General features: G+C 44.5%; 1 protein-coding gene across 1 annotated transcript in view; it reads left to right on the top strand.

Moving 5' to 3' along the window:
- The window catches only part of SH3RF3 (SH3 domain containing ring finger 3), a 245,298-nt gene extending 227,973 nt beyond the window's left edge, over positions 1 to 17,325 (top strand). The window contains exons 9-10 of the mRNA XM_058851785.1: positions 4,029 to 4,366; positions 14,074 to 17,325. Coding sequence (XP_058707768.1) covers positions 4,029 to 4,366; positions 14,074 to 14,242 — 507 coding nt within the window. The 3' untranslated portion in view covers positions 14,243 to 17,325. The remainder of the gene's footprint in view (positions 1 to 4,028; positions 4,367 to 14,073) is intronic.
- Positions 17,326 to 27,481: the final 10,156 nt, after the last annotated feature.

Below are 27,481 nucleotides of genomic sequence, written 5' to 3'. Positions count from 1 at the left end.
CTTCCACCTGTCCAAGTGCTGGCTTCCCTAAGGGTATGCTGCAGGGTCACAGAAGTGCTGCCTATCCCATCCTTGTGCTGCTAGAGACTGATTTCCTCTGAGATTCCTTCATGCTGCACTATAGGAACAGAGCCTCCACTGTCAGCTGTGCCAGAGAAAAAAATTCTGAGTTGTCTATGCTGTCTGTGTTCCTAGACTGTTTTGGGGTTTTTTTTCTTAACTAGAAACAGCCTGAAATTTATTTGTAAGGGCTAATTTGTTCTTTTGCTTTCCTTTGAATCCTTTTGAAATTAATGGTTTGGAAGTTTTGACTCTCAACAGCCTAGAATATAACCTGTGCAACACAAAGGTGATGATTTAAATTCATATAAACATGCGGGCAGTAACCAGGAGATGGGAGAAGTGCTGTCCACACTGTGAATCCATCCATCAACACAGATGTGAAGGTCTGACCTTGGCAGATTCAGGGGACAGGGATGTCAAACACAGTTTGCAGTCAATTGGAAATGTAGCTACTAGACAAAGAAAACTCAATAATTACACAGCTGTTTCAGAAGATTACAGATTTCCTAGAAAACAATAAAACAACCATCTGTGAATGGAAAAAAAAAGTAAACTATCTTTTTTAGTTCAAAAAAAATTCTGAAAGTCATTAGATATGTCCCCTGTAAACTTCTTATCTGTTTTGAAAAGTGACAGTTTGTAACCAATCAGTGTAGATTTCTTTACGGCATTTATGCCCATTCATGCTTCATTGATATACAGTGAAACTGCTGAAGGACTGTCTTGAATAGACATATAAATATTAATTACTTATGAAGGATGGCTGCTATTAAGCTAAATATTAAATGAATTCATAATACTTGGACATTTGCAATAAATCACTAGTGGGACTGCATACTGACATCCCATTCCCTTTTTTTTTTTTTTTTTTTTTAATATTAAAGCCATGGAAAAGAGCTGGTTGCTCCCAAAGAAAGCTTTGTAACACAAGAATCATTAACGAATTCCCACAGCACAAGGAGGAGTTTCGGCTTAGTCCCTTTTTACAGATAAGAGGGAGGCAGGTAGTGGTTTAGGTTGAACTGCTGATCACAGAAGGTTCAGACCCAATCTGTTTCTCATGAGAGATATCACAGTAAATTATCAGTTCCTGACAGTCCTTCTTTTGCTTGAAATGCTCTGAGCAGCATCAGCAGAGGATCTGGCCATGTGATACCAAAAGGCTGAGAGCCAGACTCAAAGGGAGGAAGAGCTGGACATACTGTCTAATCTCCATGCACACAAAGTGGTTGGTATCAGGTCACCTCTAAATACCTTGCCCAAGGCCACAGCTTGAAGGATGGTACTGCTCAGGTTTTGACTAGGCTTAGCAATTGAATTAAGTCATCTTCTCTCTTCCAAGACCACAGATCTTAGTTTCAAAAGTTTACTAAAATGCTCAGCAGGGGCTAAAACTCAATTCTTTATTTTTCCTTTTATTAAAGTAGAACAAAGGATAGATCAGCAAGGTCATTATAGCTTTCTGTTTTCTAAGGAACAGTAGCTTAAGAGTAGAAATTTATGCCAGGGCTAACAAGGAAGCTGTTCTTGTAAACAAAACTGAATAACTATCAGACTCATCTGCTTCTTAATGTGTAGATGGGTATGAGTATATGCACCTCCTTCATTCCAAATATTTTTGCTTCTGTGCCTTAAATGGTTTCAGTTGTGCAAGGTTTTTCTAATGAAAATTTGCCAAGGTATTTAAATTAGAAGCAAAAATTAGAGAAGCTGCTACCACACAGGAATATTAATTGTTCGTTATACAGGGCTTTAGTTCACATAGTTACTTTGCATTTGCAAGACTGCCAATTAGAGAGGCTCAAAGTGCTCACTGCTGCACAATAGCCATTTCTCCAGAGCCCCACAATGGCTATTGTATTCTGCCACTGACCTTTGGACACCTTCAAATGCTTATTGACACAGGATGCTGGGATCATTAGAGCTATTGTTTCAGTGTGCCACAGGAAGAGTTTTGCAACTTCATGAAGAGTTTTAAAATTTTATATTATGATCACAGCAACAGTATTTTTTAATTAGACAGCGTGAGAAAAATTGAATCATTTTTTTCTGGTGTTTCAGGTGAATTCCAGAATGCCCACTTTCCATACAGTCCCTTCCCATCAGGGAAAGAAGATATTTATCAGGGACATTTTGTCCGCTTTTCTATTGTTTGCAGAAGAATTGATTTCATTTTTTTGGCCTGGTGGTGCCATATGGCCAGCCTTCCTTAGCTTCCATGGATTCTGCCTGGGTGAACATCTTGACAGGATGGATCCTTTCATCCTGTAAGTGCAAAACATTCTTTTAAGACAACCAGTGGTATGCAGGAGACCAGGATCTGGATACACAGTTCAGACTCTGCTCTTCAAAACTCAGTGGATTTTGGCTCTCTGACAACAACCGTGCTTTATCTCTTCTGTATTTTGACATCTAAGGTATTTCTGTTTTCTTACCAGTCCATGACGGTTAAAGAGTGCAAGCAAGAACTTTGGAAGCAGAGATACCAGATACTCCAAGTAAATTTACTGTAGTAAATCCAAGCATCTTCTAAAAGCTTGTATTTATTTTATTGTAGCTTTTCTATTCTTTAAAGCTGCTTTGAGAAAATACTAAAGCAGTCAGAATATAAAAGAGCATAATTTTAAACCTTGCATGGGACATTTTGTCTACAGAGAATAAATAAATTGCTGCCTCGTATTTCCAGCAAGTGTTTCTACTTGAATATATAGAGAGAATTTCTGTTCCATAAGTCTTGCTGTTTCTGGGTTTGATTTTATCCCCTGGGATCCTATTATTGAACAAATTATCAAATACAGCTAAACTTCACAGCCCTGAGCCTCTGAAGATAGTTTTGATAATGGGTTGCACTTCTGAAAAAAGAGGAAGAAATCTAATAGACCTTTTCAAAACTTCATGTATCATTTTTCAAAAATGGAAAAATTTACTGCACAGCATTGTTGGTTGCAACTCTAACCTAGCATTATGGAATATGTAGCAGAGGATGTCCAGTTTCTGCATACAGACCTCTAGCCAAAAATCTTTCAAGATGAAGGACATGGTATTTGTGTGTGCTTGAGGTAAATGTGCAGCAGGATTTCTCGCGCTGTTATAAAATCCAGAAGGTCAGATATGTTTCCTCAGGAATGCAGGCTAAACTTTTTTTTTCCCCATTAATTGAAAGGGTGCTCTTATCATCTTTTCATTTCTCTGTGTCAGAAACCCTTGTAGAACTTTAAAACCTCCCATGCACTGCCACTGCAATTGCCAATTGTGAATTTTGTGGTCTATCTTCAAACATCAAGGTGATACCTCTACCTTAACACATGAGGGGAAGTGACCCACTTCTGGGAGGGAGACACGAATAGTTATTGCTGTGTGTTGCAGGATGTGCAGGGAAGCATGTTCTGGAAAGAGCTGTTGAACCAGATTCTCATGCCTCCATTCTCCTTACTGTAAATCTGCATCAGATTGTAAAAGAGGCAGTAATGATGAATGCTTCTCTTGCAGTGAGCTGGGATCCTAAATCTCTCCTCAGCCCATTGTGCTTCCCAGCAGAGTTTTTAGCCATGGGTCCTGATTTCTTACTTGTGGGATCTATCTCTATTGAGGGACAAGATTCTCCTTGAAGACAGAGGGCAGCACTCTGCTTGCTGTCTTCTCTGCATGGGAAATTTGTATTTTTGCTGTACCAGTGTAGTTGTACTTCCTTTCAAAAGGCACATGATCACTGCCTGGATAGATTTGAAAATGGAATAACCTTTGCAGTATGTTTGGTCCTTACTCTATTGAGTTACTTGAAGCCCTTTTCAATGGGGAGGGATTTTCATAGGATCTTTATTACAGAAAGTTCAAGTTCTGCGTGGATCCACTTTTATGGCAGTTTTGAGAGGTTTCCTGCCTCACACACTGAGGTTTTCCTAAACAAAAGCAAAGGGAGTTGGTATGTCTGCTCACTGCTCATGTTTTGTTTGGTTCCTTTGCAGAAGGAGAAGAAGAGTGGGTTGTTGAAACTTCTAGCAGGAGCATCAACAAAAAAGAAGTCACGCTCCCCACCATCTGTGTCCCCCACACACGACCCCCAGACTGCCATTGAAGGAGTTCTGCAGGGGGCAGTGGGGCCTGAGCTGTCCTCCCTCTCCAGTCACGGCAGAGCTGGTTCATGCCCTATTGAGAGTGAAATGCAAGGAGCCATGGGGCTGGAGCCTCTGCACAGGAAAACAGGCTCCTTGGATTTGAATTTTTCCATCCCTTCACCTGTCAGGCCACCCCTCTCTTCCATGGCAGCTATTCGGCCAGAGCCCAAGCCTTTGCCCCGGGAAAGGTAAGTTGTGCTTCTCCCAAGGTTGCCTGCATCCACAGGGAGCAATTGGAGGAGGGATGGAAGTTTTACTTGGTCAAGAGTTGTTGCAGTTCTGGTGTTCTGTGGATTGACTGTACGAGGTTCAGCTGTCTTTTAGGAAGACGGCTTACATGCATCTGCCCATTGAAAATCATTTGGTACACTGTGCAGGTTTAAAGAAGTGTTTAAGAGCACCTGTCCGTGACACTCCACAGCCCTCGTCTAAATGTGGAGGACAGCAGTGCTTTCTCAGCCCAAATGGTGTAAATGCTGTTGGCAAATGCCACATTTTAAATGAGATTCCAGTATTTTAACTTAAGGACTTGACATACTATGTCCCATCCGGACATGTCCCATTCTGAGTGCCAAAGACTGTTTCAAATTCTTCTTGTTTAGAATACTTACAGATATGGCCATCTTCAGTGACCTGTTACCAAAAATGTAGCTTGTTTCTAGACAGGGATGTACCAGTGATTCTGGAGTTCATTTCAGCAGCCTGCTTTCCACCTTGGTACCTCAGAGTAAATGACTTCACAAACGGGAGAAAAAAAACCAGAATAGGAATACCAAAATACAAAAGCAGGTGGAGAGAGAGATAACTGACCAGAAAGGAGCTAGGGGGTTGCAGAAAAGAGATAGGTCTCCATGTGCAGAGTGACACTGGCTTCAGGTAAATGTTTTCTATAAGACTGCAGCTTGAGGACTGGAAAAGTAATAGATAATTCACAGCTACAGTGCTATTGAAATGCTTTCCACTCAAAAGGTGGTTGAGGAAAGCATGTTTTTTACAAAAGCATTGAAGAATTTTCAGAAAGCTGTTCAGGGAACACTCTTGAATTGGTATTAAAACAATTTTGAAATAACATTAAAATTACAGAAATTGGAAAGAAACTAATTTTGTTGGAGTGTATGGAAAAGGCTGAAGGGAATGGACTGGGCAAGGCACCTGACCCTGAATCCTGTTAGGATCATGAAGCAGATGATGCATAATAAGGGACATTACAGGACCATCCATACCTTATGCAGTATTTTACAAATTGGAATTTGGTTGAGAAGGTGACAGTGACACCATGAAAAACTTTTCTAAGGCAACTGGTTTGTTACCATAAAACTTCTTGCTGAGTAAACTGTACACAACCAACCCAGCAGATACTAAGTGGATTGAAAATTGAGTCACTGGCATCAAATCTAACTCTACATCAGAAATCACTAGAACATGGTTATTAATGGATGTAGTGCAGCCCAACAAGAGTGAGGTCCTGAACACGAACTGTCAACATAAAACCTTTGCTGTTGCAGAATGAGGACTGAAGTGGGAGGTGGGTGATAGGTAGGGCTGATCTGTTGGTACAGAGCTAATTCAGCTCCTGCTCAGGTGAACACAGAGTAACAGTATATTTCAGAAGAGGAAAATCTGATGAAAAGTGAAGTGGACTCAGAGAAGTATCATAAGAAAAACTGAAGATTTAAAAATATATACTTGCAATGAGAGACACGGGGAGCTCTGGCTTGGTACAGAGTGGTACACTTGGTAAAGAGTGTAGGGATGGCATGGTAACATAACAGTCTGTAAGAGACTGCAGTCAGGGCAGACGTGGGAATATTTTTACACTAGATTTGGCATTTTTTCTGAAAGAGATGCTTTTGTTCAGGTACAGCTGTTAGACTTGAAGCAGAAATAAATACAGTCAAGTCCTTCAGCATTGCAATGAAGGCAGTGAGAACAGACTATCACAGTAGTCTCTTGTCCTTAAAATCCATGAAAAAGTAATTTAGTAAAAGGAGTGAAAAACCAATCCCTATTTAGGCACACTTAATTTGGTCTACATCAGTTCAGATTAATGCTATAAGAGAAGTTAAATCAATATAAACCAGGTTTAGCACGAATGTAACTAAATCAGTGGGCTGCTGCACCTTTAGTTAAATGTAACCATGAAGAGAAGCTGGGGAGTACAGTCCCTGATGTCTCCAGAGCTGCTGTTCTCAAAGCTTTACGTTAGAGATCTCCAGACACATTATTTAATATGCCAGGGATAGTCCCATACCCTACAGATCGCTCAGTCCACCTCAGAGTGGTCCAGGTACAGAAACATTTAATTGATAACTATTTTAAGTGGCAGAATTGAACCAGAGAGACAAAGGCTACCTGCATTCTCTTAGCTGTGCTAGAATTGGGAGCAAATAGATTTAGAGTGCTTTAACTGAGTAAATGCTTCCAGCTGCAGTATATGGTGATAAGGAACTTACTCTGATTTTACGTATTTTGATTTCCGAGTCTTAAATCTGAAAATAAGCTATAATTGAAGTAACCATAATTATACACAGCAGGCAAGATTCTTTAATTGATTTATGAATTAACTTCCATATCATTGGTGTATCTGCATTCCTTAACTGATCATATGGGTTTTTTCATGTCCATAATGGGAAATATTAATTACCTTCATGCACTAGGAAGAATAATGCTTAGTCCTGGAATAATCTGAGCAGATACATTAAACACTTGTCTGCTAGAAATTCATCCCACATCCATCTGTGCTCATTAAATCATCAAATTTCTCAGAAGTACCAAATTATATTTTTTTTAAAACAAATTATGATTTTCAAACCACTTGTTCTTTTCACATCTGGCAGTGGAGCAACTTGCATTAAACGTCACTCAGCTCCATATTTTGCTTGTTTGCATTTTGGTGCATTTCATCCGCACAGTAGGAGCAATTCTCTGAGAAAGAAAAGGGAGGAGAGGGAAAAAAAGGTTAGATAAACAGATTCAGATGCTGGAAGAAATTTTAAAAAGCTGCAAAGCATTTCAGTACACTTAGCTGTACTTGGCTTTCTGTCTCCCAACGCCCATCTGTGCACACAGAAACAGAGCACTGAAAGGTTGGAAGAAGTAGCACATTCCTTAATATTTACGGCATTCAAAATGAGGCTCATGCAGGCAGCAGAGCACTGCTACTTTTTCTATAGAGGTTGGCTTGCAGCTCCAGCACTCGCCACATCCAGGTTACTGATCAAACCCAGTGCACCAAGAGGTGCATTAAAGGGCTCTGATTGCTTGCAGCTCACTCACTATTTAAGGGATGAATTGCCTATTCTGCTGCCTGACAGTGCAGACCTTTCTGGGAGTTGCAGCCAGGTAGACAGAAAGATGAAGCAAGCTTCACCCTCTTGGAGATGCTGTAAATGTTTATACTCTCAGTCTTATTTTTTTTATTTTGTACATAGAGAGGAAAACAATTTTCTTCTTCTTCTTTTTGATATTCCAAAGCGTGGCTGTGGATGACTGGATTAGGAAGAAAATTGCTCCTAGCTCTCCTGTCATTTAGCTTTCATATTTGTCTGGTTTGCTGGGGTAGTCAGAGCCCATCTCTGCCTTCTGGGTGTAGTTTCCACTACCAGTTTATAAAACCACATTCCTTCACATGCTCTCTGCCATAAAGCATCCAAGCAATCTAAGCAGCAGAGCAGAGAAATTTCCCAGGTGGTGCCCTTGTCACTTCATGTGGCAGTGATTGACTGCCAAGTGAATACCCCATCAGGCTGTATGTGCCCCACACACTCTTTTCCACCTACTGCTCCATCCAGTTTCTGCTGGTGCGAGGAACAGGACCGGTACAGGGAAACACTCTGGTGAGGCAGGCACTGTGCCAGAGCCTTGCCCACATCCCACCAGTGCTGTCAGCTCACAGGAGGGGTGTGCTGTGTGCCTGGCAGCACCAAAACAAAATACTTCCCTTGCCACCCCCTTCAAGAAAATGTGACTGTACATTAAGCAAAACAGGAGAGTTGAGTGTGTGCGTGAGTCATGTTCTCCTCGCTGTCTGGCACTGTTCCCAGAGGCCAACCTGAGTAAAACATGTCACGCATTGTTGACTCTTTTATAGTAACTGGCACTAACTCTGCTGTGTTATATTGTGATAAAGCAGCTGTGGCCAGACTTATTGTCACGACTGGCATATCTGTGCTGCTTTTCTATGGTTTTCCTGCAGCCTTCAACCAAGTTATAGCCACAACATGCTGCACAATAAGATGGGAGCAGAAAGTTTGACCTTTAAAATAGATCCCTCCATGTTTCTATGTATCTTTCCACAAATCACTGCCACATTAGAAATTGAGTTCCCAATTCAAGGAAGCATTCAAGCATGTGCTTAACACCCATTGACTTCAATTTTGCTGTGCTCATATGTCTTCTTTGCCAAAAAGGAAAGCAGAAGAATGGTTCTTTTAATTCCTGGAAAGTGATACTAGAGAAATGACCCAAGGAGTAATTTCTGACTGAACAGTGACATGTATTCACATGGTTAAGTGCTTCTCTGAGTAGGGATACTTGCCTTAGGACTGGGAACGAACCATCAACGATCTCAGAAATTGAATCCTGAGTTATTTCCAGCAGAAAGGTAAAAGACCCAACTGAGACTTTTTCTTCTAAGGCTACTGATTCAGTCACCATACTTTGGAGGAGCAGGTTTTGGCTTGTAGTCTGCAGAGCTGCCTTGCAGGTCTCTGCAGTTTGCCAGTGAAAGGATAAAAAAACATAGCTCCTCTGGTAAACAAGAGCAGTGGTTAACTGGGCTAGATGCTTCATTTGCACTGATTATCCATTGCCTACAAAACTAACTGTGTATCCCTAATGTATAAGAGACCTGTTTGAGTCACAGGACTGCATTCATGCAACCTGTCCTTAGTGCATGATACTTTGAGAAACAGGAACTTGCATTAAGCATCCAAATTCAAGCACACTAAATGGGATCAGACTGGAGGTTAGCCGCACAGACCTAATTTGCCTCATTGCACATTTTCTTAAGTTGCTCTTGTTCCATCAGTGTCCTGGATACACATATTTACTCAATGAGTATTTTAGGGTTGTTTTAGAGTGTCCATGGCTGAGTTCAGCCATTTATTACTGATCAGTTCTGATCAATACTGTTCAGTGCTTGCCTGCATGCTGGCAGAGGGCCTGTATGAGTCATTCAGACCAGACAGGACTCCTACACAGCCAGTGTGCATGAGATGAGTCTCTCTCTGTGGAAAGTGTGGCACGAGGCTTTACAGCTGAAGGAGTCAGAGAAGCCACTTTCCCCACATCTGCACCACTCAGTGCACTTCATCATGGTCACTTGCTAGAGATATTCCAACCTCTGCAAAAGGTGGGATGACTCCCATGTCAGAGCCTTGACTCACATCCAGAGCAGCATCTTGTGCACTAAATGAAGCAGGCATCCTAACGGAAAAATAGTATGCAATCTTACAATGAAAGATTATATTGCAAGGCAGCAAAAACAAAGTCATGGACAATTTTATTTGCCTTTTTCTTCCTCTCAGATACATGGGTGTGAAACACTCGTGTTCTTTTAAGGTTGTAGATGTCTTTATGTATCAACACACATAATATTTTTAATCATTTTGCTTCTTTAAAAGAAACAAAGCCATAACTTCCATCATGTGACATCTGTTTGAGGTTAGGAGTCTTATTTGCACCTTCCAGATTTCAGTAGGAGTAGCAAAGGGAGGGCTGGGTGGGAGAGGTGTTTCTTTTGGCTGTGAAAACAAGTGCTATGAAGACAGGGGACAGGGGGATGGCAAGGTCTTTGCTGACAGCAGAGGATAGACCTATTCCCAGCTCAGTGAGGTAACTGCTACCAGGGTGCCCATCTCACCCTCAGCTCCAGTGCCAGCCTCCATTGATGCAGTCTCCTGCTTCTTGGGATGCCATGTCCCTGCCCCAGGCTCCCTCCCACCAAGGCTTGTTGCTCTCCAAGACTCAGCTCAGCAGAGCTTCCCCCCTCAGCAGCCATACCCACACCTTCTATCAGGGCTTCCAGTTTTCATCACAGTCATGCTTCTTCCTCTGCTCCCAGTTTTTCTCCCATCAGCCTCCCTCTTCCTCCACCTCATCCCTTGCTTTACCCCTGTCTTCATCTCCAGGGGTTTCCCTGCCCAGGCAAAACCCATCCCCAGTCCTTGCTGATACTACTTGCAGCCTCTCCTCATGTATTATCTCTTGTGCACCAAGGACCGTTCCCAGGCCACTGCCTGTCCATACTGGACAATAGCCTCCAGGGATGAAGTGCCCAATCCAAGGATGCCACAGCAGCCAGCAGTGAGGATGTCCAACATCAAGTCTGTCCCCTAAGAGAAAAATACAAGAGGGGCCCAGTGCCAAGAAAGGAAGAGAAATGCAGCTTCTGCGGTCCCACAGAGCTAGGACAGCTTAGAGCATGAATCAACAGAGATTTTACTTTCAGTGCTCATACAAGCCTAAACATGTGCCATTTTGGAGTGGTTTGAATGTTTTTAACCTGGCTGAGAGTGGGTGATTTTCTGAAGGAACGCCATCCCTGACAGACCAGTGGGACCACAGGACAGGTCTTTGCTTCCAAATACAGGACCTGAGAGCAGTTTGTGGAAGTGCCCATATGGGTCCTGCTGGTGCTGCAAAACTCCTCGTATTATTCTTGGAAATGATGAGGCCATTGGGCTGCATGTTGCCTGATACAGACAACTGCTGTGGAGAATTTGGGCCAAAATTATTAACATTTGGCAGAATTGTAACTATATAAGACAGATTTACACAATTTACAACAGAAATTGTGTATACCAAAAATTGTTAATTGTAGTCAGAGGTGGTTGCCACATTTGTCATCATAATTGTTGTCCATAATTAGCATTTTTGAAAGTTGGTAATTTAGAGGTGGAATGTGACACAGAAAAAATTTAGAACACTGAGATCCATCTAAAATGCCGAGCGACAGTGTGGTATAGGAAAACCTACAATTTTATAGCATCTTCTCAAAGGACAAAAGGGGAAATAAAAAGGGGAGATATAAATAGAAGTATCCGGGACTGCCTTTTTGGGAGTGAGGGAGGATGTCTGGGAGAAGAGACCTTTTCTGCCAAAAAAATTATGTCTAATAGCTGTCCTTGCAATTCCGTTCCAGAGGATAAGCGGGGCTGAGGTGCCACCTGGAGGTGTGGAAGGGCGGCACAGGTCCCTGTGCCCGCGCAGTGCCGGGATGCTGCCCCTGCAGCCCCCACCGGGCTGCCTTTCCCAGGCTCTGCTTCAAACCTCTCGTGGGAAAAGGCATCGCATCTTTTCCATCTCTCACAGAAGAGTTCTTAACTGATTTGCAAGGTCTTTCCCTAGCTAGTATTGTTATTCCATCAAAAACATCTTTGGTACTATATTGTGAGGTACTGTAGTCAATTAAATTTAACCATAGCATTTAGGGTCTCCCAAATGGGAAAAAGTACCTCATTTTATAATGCAGTGAGAGATTTATTTCTCTAAGTTGCTAAGAAGATGCTGTTTAGAACCCTTTTTATGACAATGGGTGCATTCCTGTTGAGTGTGGTCACCTGCCTCCTCACGTGAACCATTAGGGACTAGTAGCTCATCACTCTGAGGACGTAGTTTTGCTTTAAAAGGATGTCTCTGTACCTTTGGTATAACATCAGACCATCTGGGTCTTCAGAGTGACCCTGCCCAAGACACCACCTTCTTCTGAGTTTCTGTTTCCTGACTTGCCAGAATGGTCTGTGAGTACCTCCATAGCACTCAACTAATGTTGAGGTCCCACTTTTTTTCTTTCTCAAGGCCTCCTGAGTTCCTGATGCAGAGCTCCGATGTGCTGTGATTGTGCGTAAGAGTAGTGAGATCTGAAACCTGGCATCATCTTAGCTGAAATTGTTCCACTCTGATAATTTAATTAATCAACACTGCAGCAGAGTGTTTGAAATAATGTGTGCATTCATTTGCATAATGAGTGTAATTGGCAAAGCTTCATATTATAAGTGTAGCAGTTCCACAGATGATAGCTTGATAGACCATTTTCCTGCACACGTTTCAACCCCTGTTATTTGCTTTTCCACAGAGGAAGGAAGTGACAACTAGATTTATTAACCAAGGTACAGAGAGGATCGGCAAATTTTGATGGCACTTGAACACGTACAATTTCCACGACTGTGTTGCTCTGTCAAGATAAAAAAGCCATAATCAGGTATTAAGACAGAAGCCCTGCTCCAAATGGAGTTTAATAGGTTGTTTGGCTGTGGAGATGTCCAGACAGAGTCAAAGCTGGTATTTCTTGTGTCATGCCAAAGTGGAAGTCACCTGAGCAAAGTCTGCAAAAGAAAGTGGGTGACTGCCACTGGAGAGCGCCTTGCTTTGGTACTGTCTCATTGGGGATGGCCTTGGGGCACTGTCCACAGCCTCCAGGGCATGTTAAAGTCCTCAGGGACAGTATATTATCTTAATTAAGTACTCATCTTGTTACAAACAGGACTCAGGCATTGGTGGCCAGGCAGCAGTTGCAAAGATATTAATTCTCACGAGATGGGCTTTAGGTAATCAATTGGCAACTTTTAACTATCTTACTATATTCATTACTTTGCAATTAGTAAGACAGTTATTGACTGTTAACCAAATGCCAGATGACTGCAGAAGTGCTGAAGGAAAAAAAAAACAACTGTGCAGTAGATAAATATTCCCTGCTCTGCACACAAGTGCATTGATATAAAATGGCCTGGTCTGTGCTCTCAGAAAGACGCCTGCTGATAAGCTCTGAGTGCAGAATAGCTGTATCAGGCTCAGACACATCATTACTTCATTGAAATGAAGTGACACTTGAAAACGAAGTTCCCAGAGAGAGCTCTGAATGGTTCAAGACTGGGGCTCCCTGTTGGTTTGGAGAGTGCTTTGAAAGTCACTTGATACCTCTCCATTTTAGTTTTCCTTCCAGGTTTGAGGCACCCAAAGTACATTCTCAAGAAACATTACAGGAAGAAAAATGTGAACTGCTTTAGCTAACATCTGCTGGTGTCACAGGCAGTGGGGGCATTGCAAACCCCATTTTTCATCATCAGTGGACAAGGGAAGAGAACGTATCATATATCTGGACTTCTGTAAGGTCTTTGACATGGTCCCTCACAACATGTCTCTCTAAACTAGAGAAGGATGGATTTCATGGGGGGACTGTTTGGTGGCTCAGGAATTGGTTGGACGGTCACATCTGGAGGGTTGTGGTCAATGGCTTAATGTTTTAATGGACAGTGGTGATGAGTGGTGTCCCTCAGGGGTCCACACTGGGACCAGTGCTGTTCAATATCTTCATCAGTAACAGAGAAGGTGGGATTGAGGGCACCCTGAGGAGGTTTGCAGATGACGCCAAGCTGATTTATGCAGTTGACATGGGCTCTGAGCAACCTGCTTGAGTTGAAAATGTCCCTGCCTCTGGCAGAGGGGTTGAACTAGATGACCTTTAAAGTCCCTTCCAGCCCAAATTGTTCTATCATTCTATGATGCTATGAGTTTTGGATGGAGCAAATGCAGAGCTGAGTAAGACATGTTAACAGCAGAGATGCAGCACTAGGATTAGGCAGCCAAGTCCTGGCACAGGTTCAGCACACAGCTGGAGACAGGGACACCATGAGTGGTCCATCCATTTGACAACACATTCCCGCTTTTGTGGACTGGCTCCAGTGTACGTCCTGGTCAGTTGTCCAGCCAAGCTGGCCAGAAATTTCCATCTTGCTCAGTTTTAGTCGAAAATTGCATTGCATACAACTAGTGTGTGAAAATGTAACTTGCTGATATTTCCAAAAGTTTTTTCCCCAAGATCTCTGGTACTGGTGCCCAGCTGCTCCCATCAAGTGCAGATTAATCAAGTCTTTGTGCATTTTTTTCTCCAAAGGTACCGCGTTGTGGTCCCATACCCACCGCAGAGCGAGGCGGAGATCGAACTGAAGGAAGGTGACATTGTGTTTGTGCACAAGAAACGGGAGGACGGCTGGTACAAAGGGACGTTGCAGAGGAACGGCAGGACGGGCCTCTTCCCCGGGAGCTTTGTCGAGAGCTTCTGAGGACAAATCGCCGCTCTCTCAACTGAGGAGCTTTCAGGGGAAACTGCATAGCACAAGAAGAGACAGCAAAGAGAAACTGGACTGATAACCACTGCCATTTTTATTTCCAAAGACTTCCCCCAGGCCCTTCAGTCTGCAGCTCTGGAGACACAGTGCCCTGCTGTGCTCCTGAGACCGTGTGCAGTGCATACAGTGGTATGTTGAAGTAGTGCCTTCCACCTGGAATCACAGACTGAAAGGACGCCCATCTGGACTGTAGTAACCTAAACTCTGGCTGTTAACCTTTTGTGTAAATTATAGAGAAGATATCTTTAAAAAAAATTAAGAGGAAAGCTGTTATATTGCTGTAACTTATTTGTCAGAGCTGCAGTGTTCTTATTACTGGCCTATGCAAGATGGATTTGAGTTCAAGAAGGTGTGCTAGGAAGCTCTTAAACAGGGATTTTGTTTTTACCAAGGGAAGAAGAGGGGAGGGTGGAGAAAACCCCAGCTAAAGATCAGTGCATCATTGTGCAAGTAAGAATGAGGAGTCAAAAATGTTAATGTCATGCTTTCTATATACCTCAAAGATACGCTGCGCAGGTTTGTCAGTGCGTGTCGGTGTTAAGTGCTCAGAGTGCTACACCACCCCTTGTCCTGGCACTGCTGCCAGGGAGGTCCTGGAGGAAGTACAGCTCCACCATTAAACCGTGGTTATTTGAGCAGAATCCCTTTTGCCTGTCTTCTGCCCGTATTATATGCAGCATGGATTTTTGTCCTTCGGTATCACTTTCCATTGCTTTTTTGTACGACGTACCTTTTTACTGTAAGAATTGCTCTACTTTATATATATTCCTACTAGATCAGACATTTCCTCTTTTTCATACATCTGGTGCTATTTTTTTTAATTGTTAAAAGATTTGGTTAAACAGAGAGGCTGCAACAAGATTTGCATTCAACATATGAAATTAGAAACGTACCTGAAGATTGAGATCAGACTGCTTGTTCTTGCATCATAGAGGAAAAGAGAAAAAGCTGCATGGTCACCGATAAATGTACCGGGGGGAGCTGCCTGTGCAACATACACTTGCTTGCTCTCTCCTACATATTTAGAGTGGCTGAAGACCCATGCTGAAGCACAGCGTTCTGTCTGGAGGGTGATAATGACTCCAGAATTGGAAGTAATTCCCAGAGGAGTCATTTTAATTGACTTTTTCATGGCAATAAGAAGAACACTGCAGGTTCTAGCACGCGCAGGGACCGTGGAGTTTTCCTCTGTCGTTGCATGACGGAGATGAGAGCTGATCTGCGACACCAGTAATTAGTGTTATGGAAATGTGATTTCTTACTGTAGAAATGTACAGTTCTGGAGACTGTTGGATTTCTTAACGTCGTCAAGCTACAATACAAACTGTATCAGGCAATATAAGCTTCCATCTACCAGGGACTTAAAGGTGCAATAAATGTAAGGTGAGTTTAGCCAGTAATTTGTGTGAAAAAGAATGAGAAAAGAAGTCATAATGCAATTGTTGAGAGTATTTAAAAAGACATCAGCTCTTGAGGAGTGAATCGTGTTGAAAGGCCTTTCGTAGCTGTATCCATACCTTGCCTCTGACAGCAGCTGGCTGCTTGCCAAAGCCCACATGTGGTGGGCGTTTAAAAGCATGTCAGAGGCGCTGTAACCTGGAGATGATCTTATTAAAACAAAGAGGCCCTGTGGGTGAGCATCATCAATGCGTTACCAGTATTTCATATGCGAAGGTGTAAGTTTTGTTTTCATTCAAGCCGTGTGTACTAGTACATATCAAAACCCATGTAAGTGAGCATTCCTGTTTAAGTTCAGCTCTGTGACTTTGTTCTCTGTAAAATAAGTTCTTCTTGCTGTCACATGTTAACAGACCAATTCCAGAAACACAGTTCATGGCCAAGTATAGCACCTTCAAACCGGGAGGCATCACTTTCAGGGTGTTTCTTTTTATACTTGATGTTGCCACATTTGTTGATATTCCAGATTGTAATGAGTCAGTCACTAAAAATTTAGTTACTGTTCAGAGGAAATTGCCTTTTTATAAACAATAAGAGACTGAAGAAACGTCTTCTGGAAAGACTTGCTTGAGATTAGAGCCATATCTGTTCCACTTATTTGGTCCAGGTCAGAACTGGTGTCACAGCACCTCAAACAGTAAACTGCACAGTTAGGCAGTCAGCAATGCCAAAATGTGTGTTACTGATTCCAATAAAAATTCTGGGTTAGATCTGTCAGAGATGAGATTTTTTCTGACAACTTACAGTGGTTAAAACACTCTTAAAATTCTGTTCCCTGGTGTATTTACTACAGTCAGAAAAACTAAACAGGAGGACAGCTTGCATGCTGCCTGTTCTGTTTAGCCAGATCTAAAATGGTTCCAGATTTCCACCGTTTTATGTTTAACTCTAAGAAGACAAAAGTTGGTGTGTGAGAGGATCAAGGAAAACATGCAGATGTCATATCATTAAATCAGTGCTTTAAAATATATTTTGCAAGGAGGATGATGGTTTTTTGAATGGTCGACAACTCTTCCAGTCATACCTTCTTCTAGGAAAAATATAGGGGGGAGGGGGGAGGAGGTGTTCTATTTTGATAGCAGCTGTTTCTGGGCCCTCTTTATTGCTTATCACAGTTCAGGTTAGTGAGTAATCTTCTTGGACAAATCACTTCCATGCCAGGAGCACAAGTATTAAGGTGAACTTAATACAGCCCAGTGATACAAAAACATGACCCAGTGCCATTCAGAAAGTCCTGGACTGAGAGAAGTTTGACTCATACTGTGGTCTAATTTTTACCTGTCACGCCAGGAAAAGAGGGAGGAGGGGGCATCTCCATCTCCTGCAAAACAGGGCGAGGACAAGAAAAGATTCCTTCTGGTGGCCTCAGTTTGTAAAATGCCAGGTTTGTTCTTCTAGAAATGGGTTCAAGTAATTGAACAATTCCTTTGAACTTTGCACAGCTCAGAAAATGTTTTTGTTATACATGAATGTTAACGTGGTTTAGGAAATGTTGGCAGATATGAGTACAAATGAACTACGATGACTGTGTTTCTGATTCTTTAAATAAAATAAGTATTAAGGCAACTTTACTGAAGTTTCTCTCTCTATTAGACAACATGGTGAACAAGCAGTGTAAGTGACTCTGAGGTTTTTAAAGAAAATAGGGAAGACTCATTGCAAACCCTGTAGTAATTCCCACATAAATAAAAACCTGTTAGGAGTAAGAGATGCCTGAACAGGATTCAGAATCTGTAGTTCTTCTTTTGGCACATCTGGGATTTCTTCAAAATCTTGAGAAGTTAACAGCTTACCTGTGGAGAAGAGGTGTGTAGGTCCAGAGAAAGAGAGTGTGTACAGGCCAGGAAGAGACAGCAAGATGGCACAGGTAAGGCTGTGGCAGAGAGGCTAGGAGGGGATGTGGAAGCAAAAAATTGACAAGGAAAAGAGCAGCCTTTAAAAGTGTTAATGGTGCTCTGAGGTCACCTGGTGGGTTGAGCAGGTTTGTAGGCAGAGGAAGACCCCTTTCCTCCTGCCCTGGATAGGCTTGGACATGGTGTAAGCAGTGTCCTCTAGGCAATGTACAGCCAAGGAACTGGAAGAGAGGGAAGGAGCAGGTTGTACCCTGGGCAACTGAATGCCCCTTGACTCGGGTGAGGGGTGTAAGCCCATTTTGAACAAGGCCTGAGATTCCCATTCAGCAGCACAGTGCAGATCTTCTGGAAGGGGAACATGAGTCCATGAGTGGGTCTGGATGTGTTTGCCTTGATTTGGCTGGGAGACGCCTCTGGAAGAGGCACCCACAGGTGGTGGTTCTTTGCACAGTTAGGAAGCACACAGGGCAGGGATGAGCGAGGCACAGCTAACTCACCAGGTTATCTGCATGGGAGGTGACATGAGTCTTTTTGCCCCAGCTGGATCGCGAGTCAAAATTCTGAAATGTGGGAATCACTAGAATTTAAATATGGGCAGGCAATACCTCTCCCTCTGCTAGGCCTTGCTGGCTGTCTGACAAGCAGTGTGTGGTGCAAAACGCTGCACAGAGGAGCCTGCCAGCTACTTCCAAGCTGGTCTGACGTGCCAGTCCTCTCCACGCTTTGCCAGGTCCTGTTCCTCTGGCATTCCTCTGTCCCCTGCTGCCAGCACATACCACACACCTCACCCAGCCTTCATACTGCATGTCACCCTGTGCTTCTGCTGCAGTGCCTGATAGAAATTTATGTCGTTTTGAAAGAAAAATAATCATTCTAAAATTGTTACATGGTTTGACTGTTCCTAAATGCTTACGGAGAGCAGAACCACCTGGACAACATCTGCAGGGCTTTCCTGCAGCCAAAAGCTCTTCCTGACATCAGCAGCTCCTCATACATGGTGAACCTGGCAGCTACACAGATTGGTTAGTTGGTGCCAAACCAAATAAATGAGCTGTACTGGAAGGAAAGCCAAGAGGTGCTACAGTCTGGAGAAGGCCCTGTTTTCACGCCCCAGCCTTTCATGTAGCAAAAATAACTTTCTAAGGGGTCACAGATGTATTTCCAATTACTGGGGCATGGTTGTCTACCCTCCCTTCAGAGAAGCACTTGATATTTCTCAGTCACCAAGCAGCACCACCTGCCCCACAGTGCCACAAAGAGGCCATGAGCCAGAACACCAAAGGGCTCATACCAAGGTGGTCCCCTTGCAGCACGTGCCAGACAGCCTGTGTGAGCCCCCCACGCTTACAGTATGGCTCAGTTGCAGGTGAGCCTACCTCTACTTGGGTCTCTGCTCCCTAAGGAGACCCCAGCAGCCCCCGGGAAAGACAGCCAGTATCCTGCTGACTTGGCCAGGGAGTCACAGAAAGCTGTTTCCAACACAAATGGCTCTTTTGCACCAGCCAAGATGTAATGCTGTGTTTTTGCAGAGGCAACAGGAGCGGTCTTGCGCACAGGATTGTGAGCTTTGTGACATCCTGTGTGACACACACATGTGCATGCAGAAAAGCCCACGAGCAAGGAGTGCTGCTGGGGAGTGGGGCTGCACCGGTGCCACCTGCCCACCCCTCTGAGAGGGCACTGGAAAGGACAGGACTGGCTTCTTCATTAGGGGCAAGCGTCCTTGGGGGAAATGCCTTGCCTGGGGAAACCTTGGGTTGGTCAATGCCATCAGTGCTGCACTCCAGCAAACAACAGGGGTGAGAGCTGCCTTTGGTGGAGGGGTTGCTGTCATGCATGGAATCGTTGTGGGGAGCACAGGAGTGATGGGGGCACAGCTAAGTAAGGGGGAAGAGGAAAAATTAAGTCTTTAAGACAGGAGGGAGGGGAGGAGTCTTTAACTTACTGTCAGAGAAGGAAAGTGTATTATACTTGTGTTCTGCATCTGCACAAGGGCATGGCAGAACTGCAGTCAGTCATGTCAGTGTGTGCAACCCCCCACAGGCCCCAGGAGTGCAGCTGTGGGCTGTGGCAGGAATGGAGGGCAATCCCATCACCAGGAGGCCATGCCCGCTGCTATCCCACCTAGTGAAGGAGGACCACAATGAGTGCTTAAGGGCCAGGGACCCTAGGGATGGCACTGGCACAGCCCAGGTGACTCTGTCTGACAGCACATCTCCAGCTGCTGAGTGGATTCATGCCCAGTGAAACCCACTGGGATCCCTGGTTGTGCCACTGAATCAGGCTGGGAGTCAAAGTCTGACACATCCCTGGCCCAGGGGTGGTGACCCTGCCCCACATCACTGCTGCCTCCATGAGGCACTGGGCTCTCATGTGTGATGCTGCACAGCCAAGGGGTCTGGGAGCTTCCCCCACACCTTTCTCCCCAGCAAGAGCAGAAAAGCATTCCCTTTCTCCTCCTCATGGGAATGTCAAATGTGCCCTACAGCTGCCCACTGGAAAATCAGCCTTGAAGACAGAAGGGCAATTTGTTAAGGTTTTTCCCTCTCCCTTCCCCAGATAATTGTCTGGGATCTGCATTAATGGAAACATAAATTGACTGCCACTCTGCTAAATGACAATCAGGTTTTGTTTGACAGAGCTAGGAAGTATCTTATCCTGAACATTGGCACCAAACAATCTAAATGCAAATTGCAAAGTGTTTGGGGGTAAGGAGGCTGTTTATCTTCTGATGAGGTTATATAATAATGCAGAGTGGGGAGAGAATTGCCTTTCAGTTCCTAAAGGCTATCAAAAAGTGTGATGGTTAAACTGTGAGACCAGTGTTTACATTTTATTTTAATGGAGCAGATTCAGTTACTTGGCGTGGATTTTCTTTTAACAAATCACTTTTTTAAACAAGATGCATCACAGCAGCATTTCAACCATATTTCAGCAATTCTCAGGCACCCAGGTTAGCATGGAAAATGACAGAGCAGCCATCACTTTAATCCTGTTATGTCTATTGCTCCCAGCTTGTTCTCCTCTGATGAAACACACTGCTGTGCCACGAAGAGGCAGGAAAACATTTGTTGCACCCGTGGCCTATTTCTCTTGTTAGATCACCAGGTTTATACACACCAGCACTGCTCAGGTATCTCCAACGCTCTTACACAGGAATGGCTATGGGACAAGCTGAAAATGTGAAATGCAACCATGATCAGCTGCTTCCTGAGACATCACCATGTGCTAGGGTTACTTCTCATGCTGGATGCCCCACACTTGGATGTGCAGCAGCTTTAGTGCCAGTCCCTGCAAAAGTCAGAACTTCCAGACCTGCTCAGCACAGCGCTCCTGGACAACGCTCCGCACTTACCGGGGCACCGCGCCACGCGTGCCGCGCGCTGAGCCAGCATCTGCAGCAGTGCCCGTGCTGCCATCTGTACCCTGTGGCATTTTCCACAGGGAAATAGTTTTCTTTAGTCTTGTCCTGGGAAGGAAGAGGTGTCCATGGCAGCTTGAGGCGTTCAATAACTCGAAGCTTTCAGCACCTTGCAGAACTGGTTTCCTTGAAGTTTTTCCACTCCAAATTTGTAATCTAATCTCAGAGATTGATTTAGACTTCTGCATTTCTCCATAAATTAAGAAGCAAGCTTGAGTTTACTCCAAGAGTTTTGCTCATCTGGGAGGCAAAGGAAGGAAAGGATTAATGTGTCATTTTTATTTTCCCATTTAAATATGTCTCATACAGAAAAATGAGCATGAATCTTTGCAAGGCAGGAAAAAAGCAATAGATCTGTGAAAGCTGTGTGTGTCTATAAATTGTTGGGCCTGTAGACCACTTGGTGTAGACCAGCCAAATAACTCACACAAATCTACAAATAGAAGGACATTTGAATGTAAGTGGATACAACAGGAAGGACCATGATAGTCTGGATTTGTAGAGAAGGAAATCAGTGAGTAGTGATTGTAGCCCCATTTAGGAGGGGGTAGCCAGGATTTTGGGTACACCCACTGCTTCTGTGACAGAGACCTTTAGGGACCAGCCAGGGCATCCCTTGAAAGGGACTCACTAAAACACGGAGAAGAAGGTTTTGCAAATGGGCAGTTTTGCAAATTTGACCAATTTTAAAACACCTGTTTAACTTACTGCTGTTAGAAAACACAGCACCTGATTTTCCAAAGGCTTTGATGACATGGCTGACAACCTGCAGCTCCTGGGAGCAGCTAAGATGAGGGACAGACGGTGATTATTGCTCCACAAGCTGAACACAGGGTGTGACTCTTGGGGTGTCCTGTGCAGGGCCTGGAGTTGGATTCAATGATCCTTATGGGTCCCTTCCAACTCAGCATATTCTGTGAACATTCTGTGATGGACTTTGCCTTCACTACTGTGGTAAATATATATATATATATAAAACACATAAACCACACACATGTATATATGCATTTACATACACATCTCTTTATGCATATCACCATCACTCCTTTAGTAACAGAAAAGAGCCAGTTTGATTGATGATGTGACTGGTTAATTGATTGGTTGATGTCATTTAAGCTGATCCAGGGCTACCTGTGTTTGCAACCAGAGCACGGGGTGCATTGTAAGAGTTTCAGATTTCAGCTGTAAAGCAACACCAGGAAGTTGAGAAAAACCACCCTGAGGTCTGAGCTGCGACTCCCTTGTCTGAAGGGCATGGCCATTCTGGCAGTTTCTGGATTTCCTCTGATGACCTCCCACCAGTTTGGAGATGCAGCAATAGGATCCATTTAAGAAATCATCCAATGCTCAAACTTTCTATTAATGTCAGAGGACTCTGGAACAAGTACTTTAAAAGGAAACTGAAGCAAAGATGAAGTCCTCCTTCCTTCAATTCTCCAGTCCTCACAGAAGAGCCTTTAATTAAACAGAACAGCACTCATTCAGATTTAAAGGCAGTAAAATGCATTCTCGAGCATTTCCTGTGGTTTAATATGAAAAACAGTTGCCATATTGTACCTCCATCCATTTACCCTCACCATAGGACAGTAAATTGCTCTGAAAACTCATACCAAATTAACGCTAGATTTTGCCCAAGACAGTTTGTTAAAAGAACTGCTTTGCTTTGTCTAAATAAATACTCATTATCTGAGAGAGGGGAACGCAAGAAAACCAGGGAGAGTGATTGGGGTGGGAAGGATTGGGTCTGGCAGCATCTGGTTATTTATATGAAGCAGAGAGCTGGTGAGTGCCCTGAGGCACCTTCCAGCCTCCACATTCCCCATGCTGGGAGTCAGACACTGTGCTGGAAGGGGAGCCAGCAGCTCAGGAGGTTGTCCCAAGGACATGGAGAATCACATCACTGCCTCAATACTGGCTGATGCCTGAAGCAAAGCCACCTTAGACATGACTGGATACTCCAGCAACTGGTGGAGGAGCATCTCCCACCACCCCTTCTGCACTGCCAGGCAACTCCTGAGGTTCAGCGCAAGCAGGAAGGGATGGAGCAGCCCACAGCACTTTGGCCCAGCCCCAGAAGTGCTGGGATGGAACTCATCTATCAATAATACAGCCCCTTCCCTGTCATCCCCTGTGCCAACTCAGGCAGCAGGAGGGTGCAGATCAGGCCAGGCCAGTGTTTGAGACCCCTGGCCAGAGCTGGGTCAGACACGAACCTGCTGGCACCCACCAGGCACAGCCATCACTGCTAATGAACCACCTGATCCCTGGGGGGCTCAGTCCAAAATCAGGACTGCTAAATGTGCATATCCAAACCTGCTCTGGGCTGTAGGATGGGGTTTGGGTAAGGGCTGCTGCCAGCATGGCTGTAGCCCAAGAAGGAGCTCCCCAGCTCAGCCAGTTTTCTCGCTGACTACTTCAGGTTCACACAGATGCAGAGCAGCTTTTATCATGCTGCTCTTCTCAGCAGTGAGGGGAGGAAACTGCACTCTGGAACCCCTCTATTGAAGTGTCCTGCTGATTTCAGTGCTAGGGAGGCTGGCAGCAGTGCAGACTGGTCCTGCAGCAGCACAGGCTGCTCAGCCCTGCAGCCCGCAGCTGCCCAGCACTGCATCCCCCATTCAGCACAGCCCTAGTGGGATGCAAGGATGCAGACTCACCGGGTGATGCTGGGACAAGGGAGCTGCTGCTCCACCCTTGCTCAGGGGCAGGACCGCAGCTCAGAAAGGGACCAGTACCTCAGTAGTCATGAACCACTCTTGGTAGATGTTTATAAACGGATTTATTTTGTCATTAGCCTTATCTTGCTTTCTAAAGCTGAATTAGTTCCTAAACTGTATTCATTTTTGCACTTCCATTAATCTCCTTGGTTTGGTAGACTAAATTAACCTTTTTGAGGACAAATTAAATTTCTTTACCTTTTTTGTGGTCAAACAAATTCAGAGGAACTTTTTCCCCTCAGTTACATTTTACAGAAACATCAGAATTGTACTTGTGTGCATCTCTGTAATCCAAGCACTGGGGATTTTTTTTTTTCCTGAGGTCTCTGCTAATTTTTGTATTGAAGCCTTCCTACCACATCCCAGATGTTAATAAAATTGGAAATGAGCTGCACCAAGAATGCAAAGGAGAGAGAAAAAAACATGATGAGGGACAGTCCCTCATATCAATAAAATCTGCCACGTTTCTCCAGGCAGTGTGTGAAATATAGCGGGCACATAATCCACACGGCAATAAAAGGCTGCCACATGCCTCCCCAGCACCCGGGGAGCTATCATTTTCAATTAGGAACAAAAGCCTCTGGCATGTGGCAGCAGCAGCAGCAGCAGAACTGAACACAGTTAAGGCAAAATTTAGTTTCATTACGGCTTGACGCTGATTACAGTTTTTTCTTTGTTTTCTCAGCAAGTCCCTCTGTCATCATATGGGAGGTAGAATGGCAGTACAGGCTTTTCTAGTGGGTTGAGCACAACCAGAAGTGAGTCGAGGAAACCCTAAATTGGTATTTTTAAGAGGACTGGAGCACAGACCTTTATAGCAAAATGGGCTTTGGCCTTGATTTTAGCTCCTTTAAGCCATCACTTTTCCATGGGCCAAACTGTGATAATATGCATTTGAAAATCCACTCTTGGTGCCTGCTCCTTTCTCTCTGCTGACAGCATCAAGTGCTCATATGATGCAGCAGTAAAGTGAAGGAAGGCATGGTGCCAGGCATGCCCCAGACTTAATAAAATCACATCAAATCCAATATATTAGTCTGAACACATCTCTTTTGTGTCTCACTTAAACCTCCATAATACCCTAGTAAGTATAACTCAGTTTTTACCTCAGGTTTTCAGAAGCTAATCAGTTACAACATTGCCTTGTGTTTATTAAAATATTTCTTACATTTTTAAATTAATATATTTTGCAACCTGGTTCTATATAGTTCCGTTTTTTATATGTGTCAAATTAATATCTTCTCCTTCTGTTTTCCTTTTTCTAAATGTTTATACATTTTCAGCACAGGGAGAGAGATGTGAGCTCAGATCAGCCTCTGCCACTGCCCCCGGCTGAGGCCACCCCATGCTTTTGCACGCTGCTCTCGGGTTTGGTGTGGGCTCAGCAGGGGCTGAGGCACACAGGGGGAAGTGGATTGGCAGGGCTGTTCCAGACCCAGGGGGATGCCCAGCGAGGGTGCAGCTCTGGCCCAAGGGCAACGGGGCTGCCACGGCCAACACAGCAGCAACCACAGAACTGTGAGTGCCAGCGGTGGGGCAGTGTGGAGGGCACCCCTCTGCCACCAGACCCAGGGCTGCAACAACGTCTGCAAGTAAGCCCATGGTTATTCTTCATCTGCTGGTGGGTCCTGCTGTCTTCTGCTTCTGTACCACTGGCTTTTTCCTTCCCCCTGTGTTCAGCCCATTTCTGTCCTCCATCCCTTGTGGTCCCAAAGCTACTGCAACTCCAACCCTTATCCAAGACCATGGGACCTGTGAAACCTGTACAGACACAAAGCAGACTAGTATATCCACCAGCATAAAGCAAAAAAGACCTCCAGGCTGCTAATGTTTTTTATCCAGCTCTTGTGAAAATATAAGGGGAAAAAAAACATTAAATAAGTGCTCTTCCTGCTCTAATCTGCCTTTTGAGGAATTACCATATTTTATGCATCCAGTGCAAAGGATTTTACCTCTGAAGTAATGGATATGTATGCACAGACTCACCCATGTAAAATTGCCCACAGCCCTGGCTCTTATCACCTACTCAATTTTTGTTCAAGCCTAAAGGGAGCTCCAGCCCTGAGACAGCAATTACCATACTTATCCCATGTCGTACAAAATGACAGAAATTGAATCTTTGATAGGTGCTTACATTAGGCCCCGAAAGATTATTTTCTAGCGCTCTTGGCCACAGGGAAATCTCCTTGTTTCAGAGCAAAACATGAACAGAGAGATCCCAGGACCCATGTGGATCACAGAATCATAAAATATCCTGAGTTGGAAGAGACCAATACGAATCATCAAATCCACCTCCTGGCCCCACACAGGACAGCCCAAAAATGACACCAGGTGCTTCAAAGTGTTGTCCAAATGCTTCTTGAATTCTGTCAGGCTTGGTGCTGTGATCACTTCCCTGGGGAGCTTGTTCCAGTCCCCAACCATTCTGTGAGTGAAGAACTTTTTTCTAATACCCAACCTAAACCTCCCCTGACACAATTTCAGCCTATTCCCTCACGTCCTGTCACTGGTCACCAAAGAGAAAAGATCAATGCCTGCCCCTCTGCTTCCCCTTGTGAACGAGCTGCAGGAAGCTATGAGGTCTCCCCTCAGCAGGGAAGAAGGCTTAAATCTCAAGTTCATACCATCTCTCTCCATACAACTTCTTCCACTTTAAACACTGAGGCTTCTTGCTAAGTGTCCCTAGCCAGGCTGCTGCCATGCCACTAAATAAATACACTGCCATACAGATAGTCTGGAATCTCCAAGCACCAGCAAAGGCTAAATGTTCTCTCTGGTATCAACACTTCCAGTAGAGCTGCCTACCCATTCCATCAGGGTTTCAGGCTGGGTCAGGAGGGGTTGGAGAGCCCCCACTCCTCAGGGGTCCATCAGGACCAATCCAGCTTTTCCCACCAGTGGTGTGCAGATGGCCCAGCCTGAACGCCCACCCAGCCACTCAGAGCTGAGCCAGCTGTGCCACACTCACCAGCAGGAGCTCAAGGCACAGCCTCACACCCCTGGCTGTCAGACAAGTCACTGCTTCATTCCTCCGGGGCACACAGCAGAGGAGCAGTCTAGTGGGGAGCACGTGTCCTGGCACATATCCGAGTTGATGTCAAGCTGATGTCTTCTCATTAGCGTTTGTAGGAAATAGCACGCTGCATTTGGAGCCAATACAGACCCAGGAGGTGCTACAAGTGAGCACAGAGAAATGATACCAGGGGGCCTGAAAAGTTTGCAAATCCTGCCCAGTCAAAACTTCTGGAGAAAGTGCAAGCCAATGCTCCCAAGGAAAATAATCAAACTGAGATGCATTTCATGGAAGAAGCACTCAGAAAGCAAGGACTAATATATGCCTATAAAGCAAGAGATGAAGAATGAGCATGTGCATGGTCTCCAGAAAGAGACCAAACAGGAGCCTGGAAGAGATTTTCTCGGTGGGAATTACACAGCACTAAAAGCATGGGGTCATATTGCAGTTTTAAGGACATTGAGATCCATATTTAATTTCCGCAGTAGATCCTGCAATAGTATTGTCTGCAGAGAAGGATGCAGAAATCCCTCCTTGCCCCTGGGCAAGAGCCTCTGCCTTGCTAAGAACCACGGTGCAGGGGGCCACAGGCAGCTTCATCACAGCCACATGTCCCCAGAAAGGTGCCACCAGCACTGCAGTGTTTCCTCCCTCCTGCTGCTTTCATTCGGGTGCCATGGCACAGTCCTGTGCTGCAGACGTGACAGACTG

The sequence above is a fragment of the Poecile atricapillus genome, chromosome 1 (assembly GCF_030490865.1).
Source record: "Poecile atricapillus isolate bPoeAtr1 chromosome 1, bPoeAtr1.hap1, whole genome shotgun sequence".
Classification (NCBI taxonomy): Eukaryota; Metazoa; Chordata; class Aves; order Passeriformes; family Paridae; genus Poecile; species Poecile atricapillus.
Note: the sequence above shows the minus strand (reverse complement) of the source record. Positions and strands in the feature narration are given on the sequence as shown.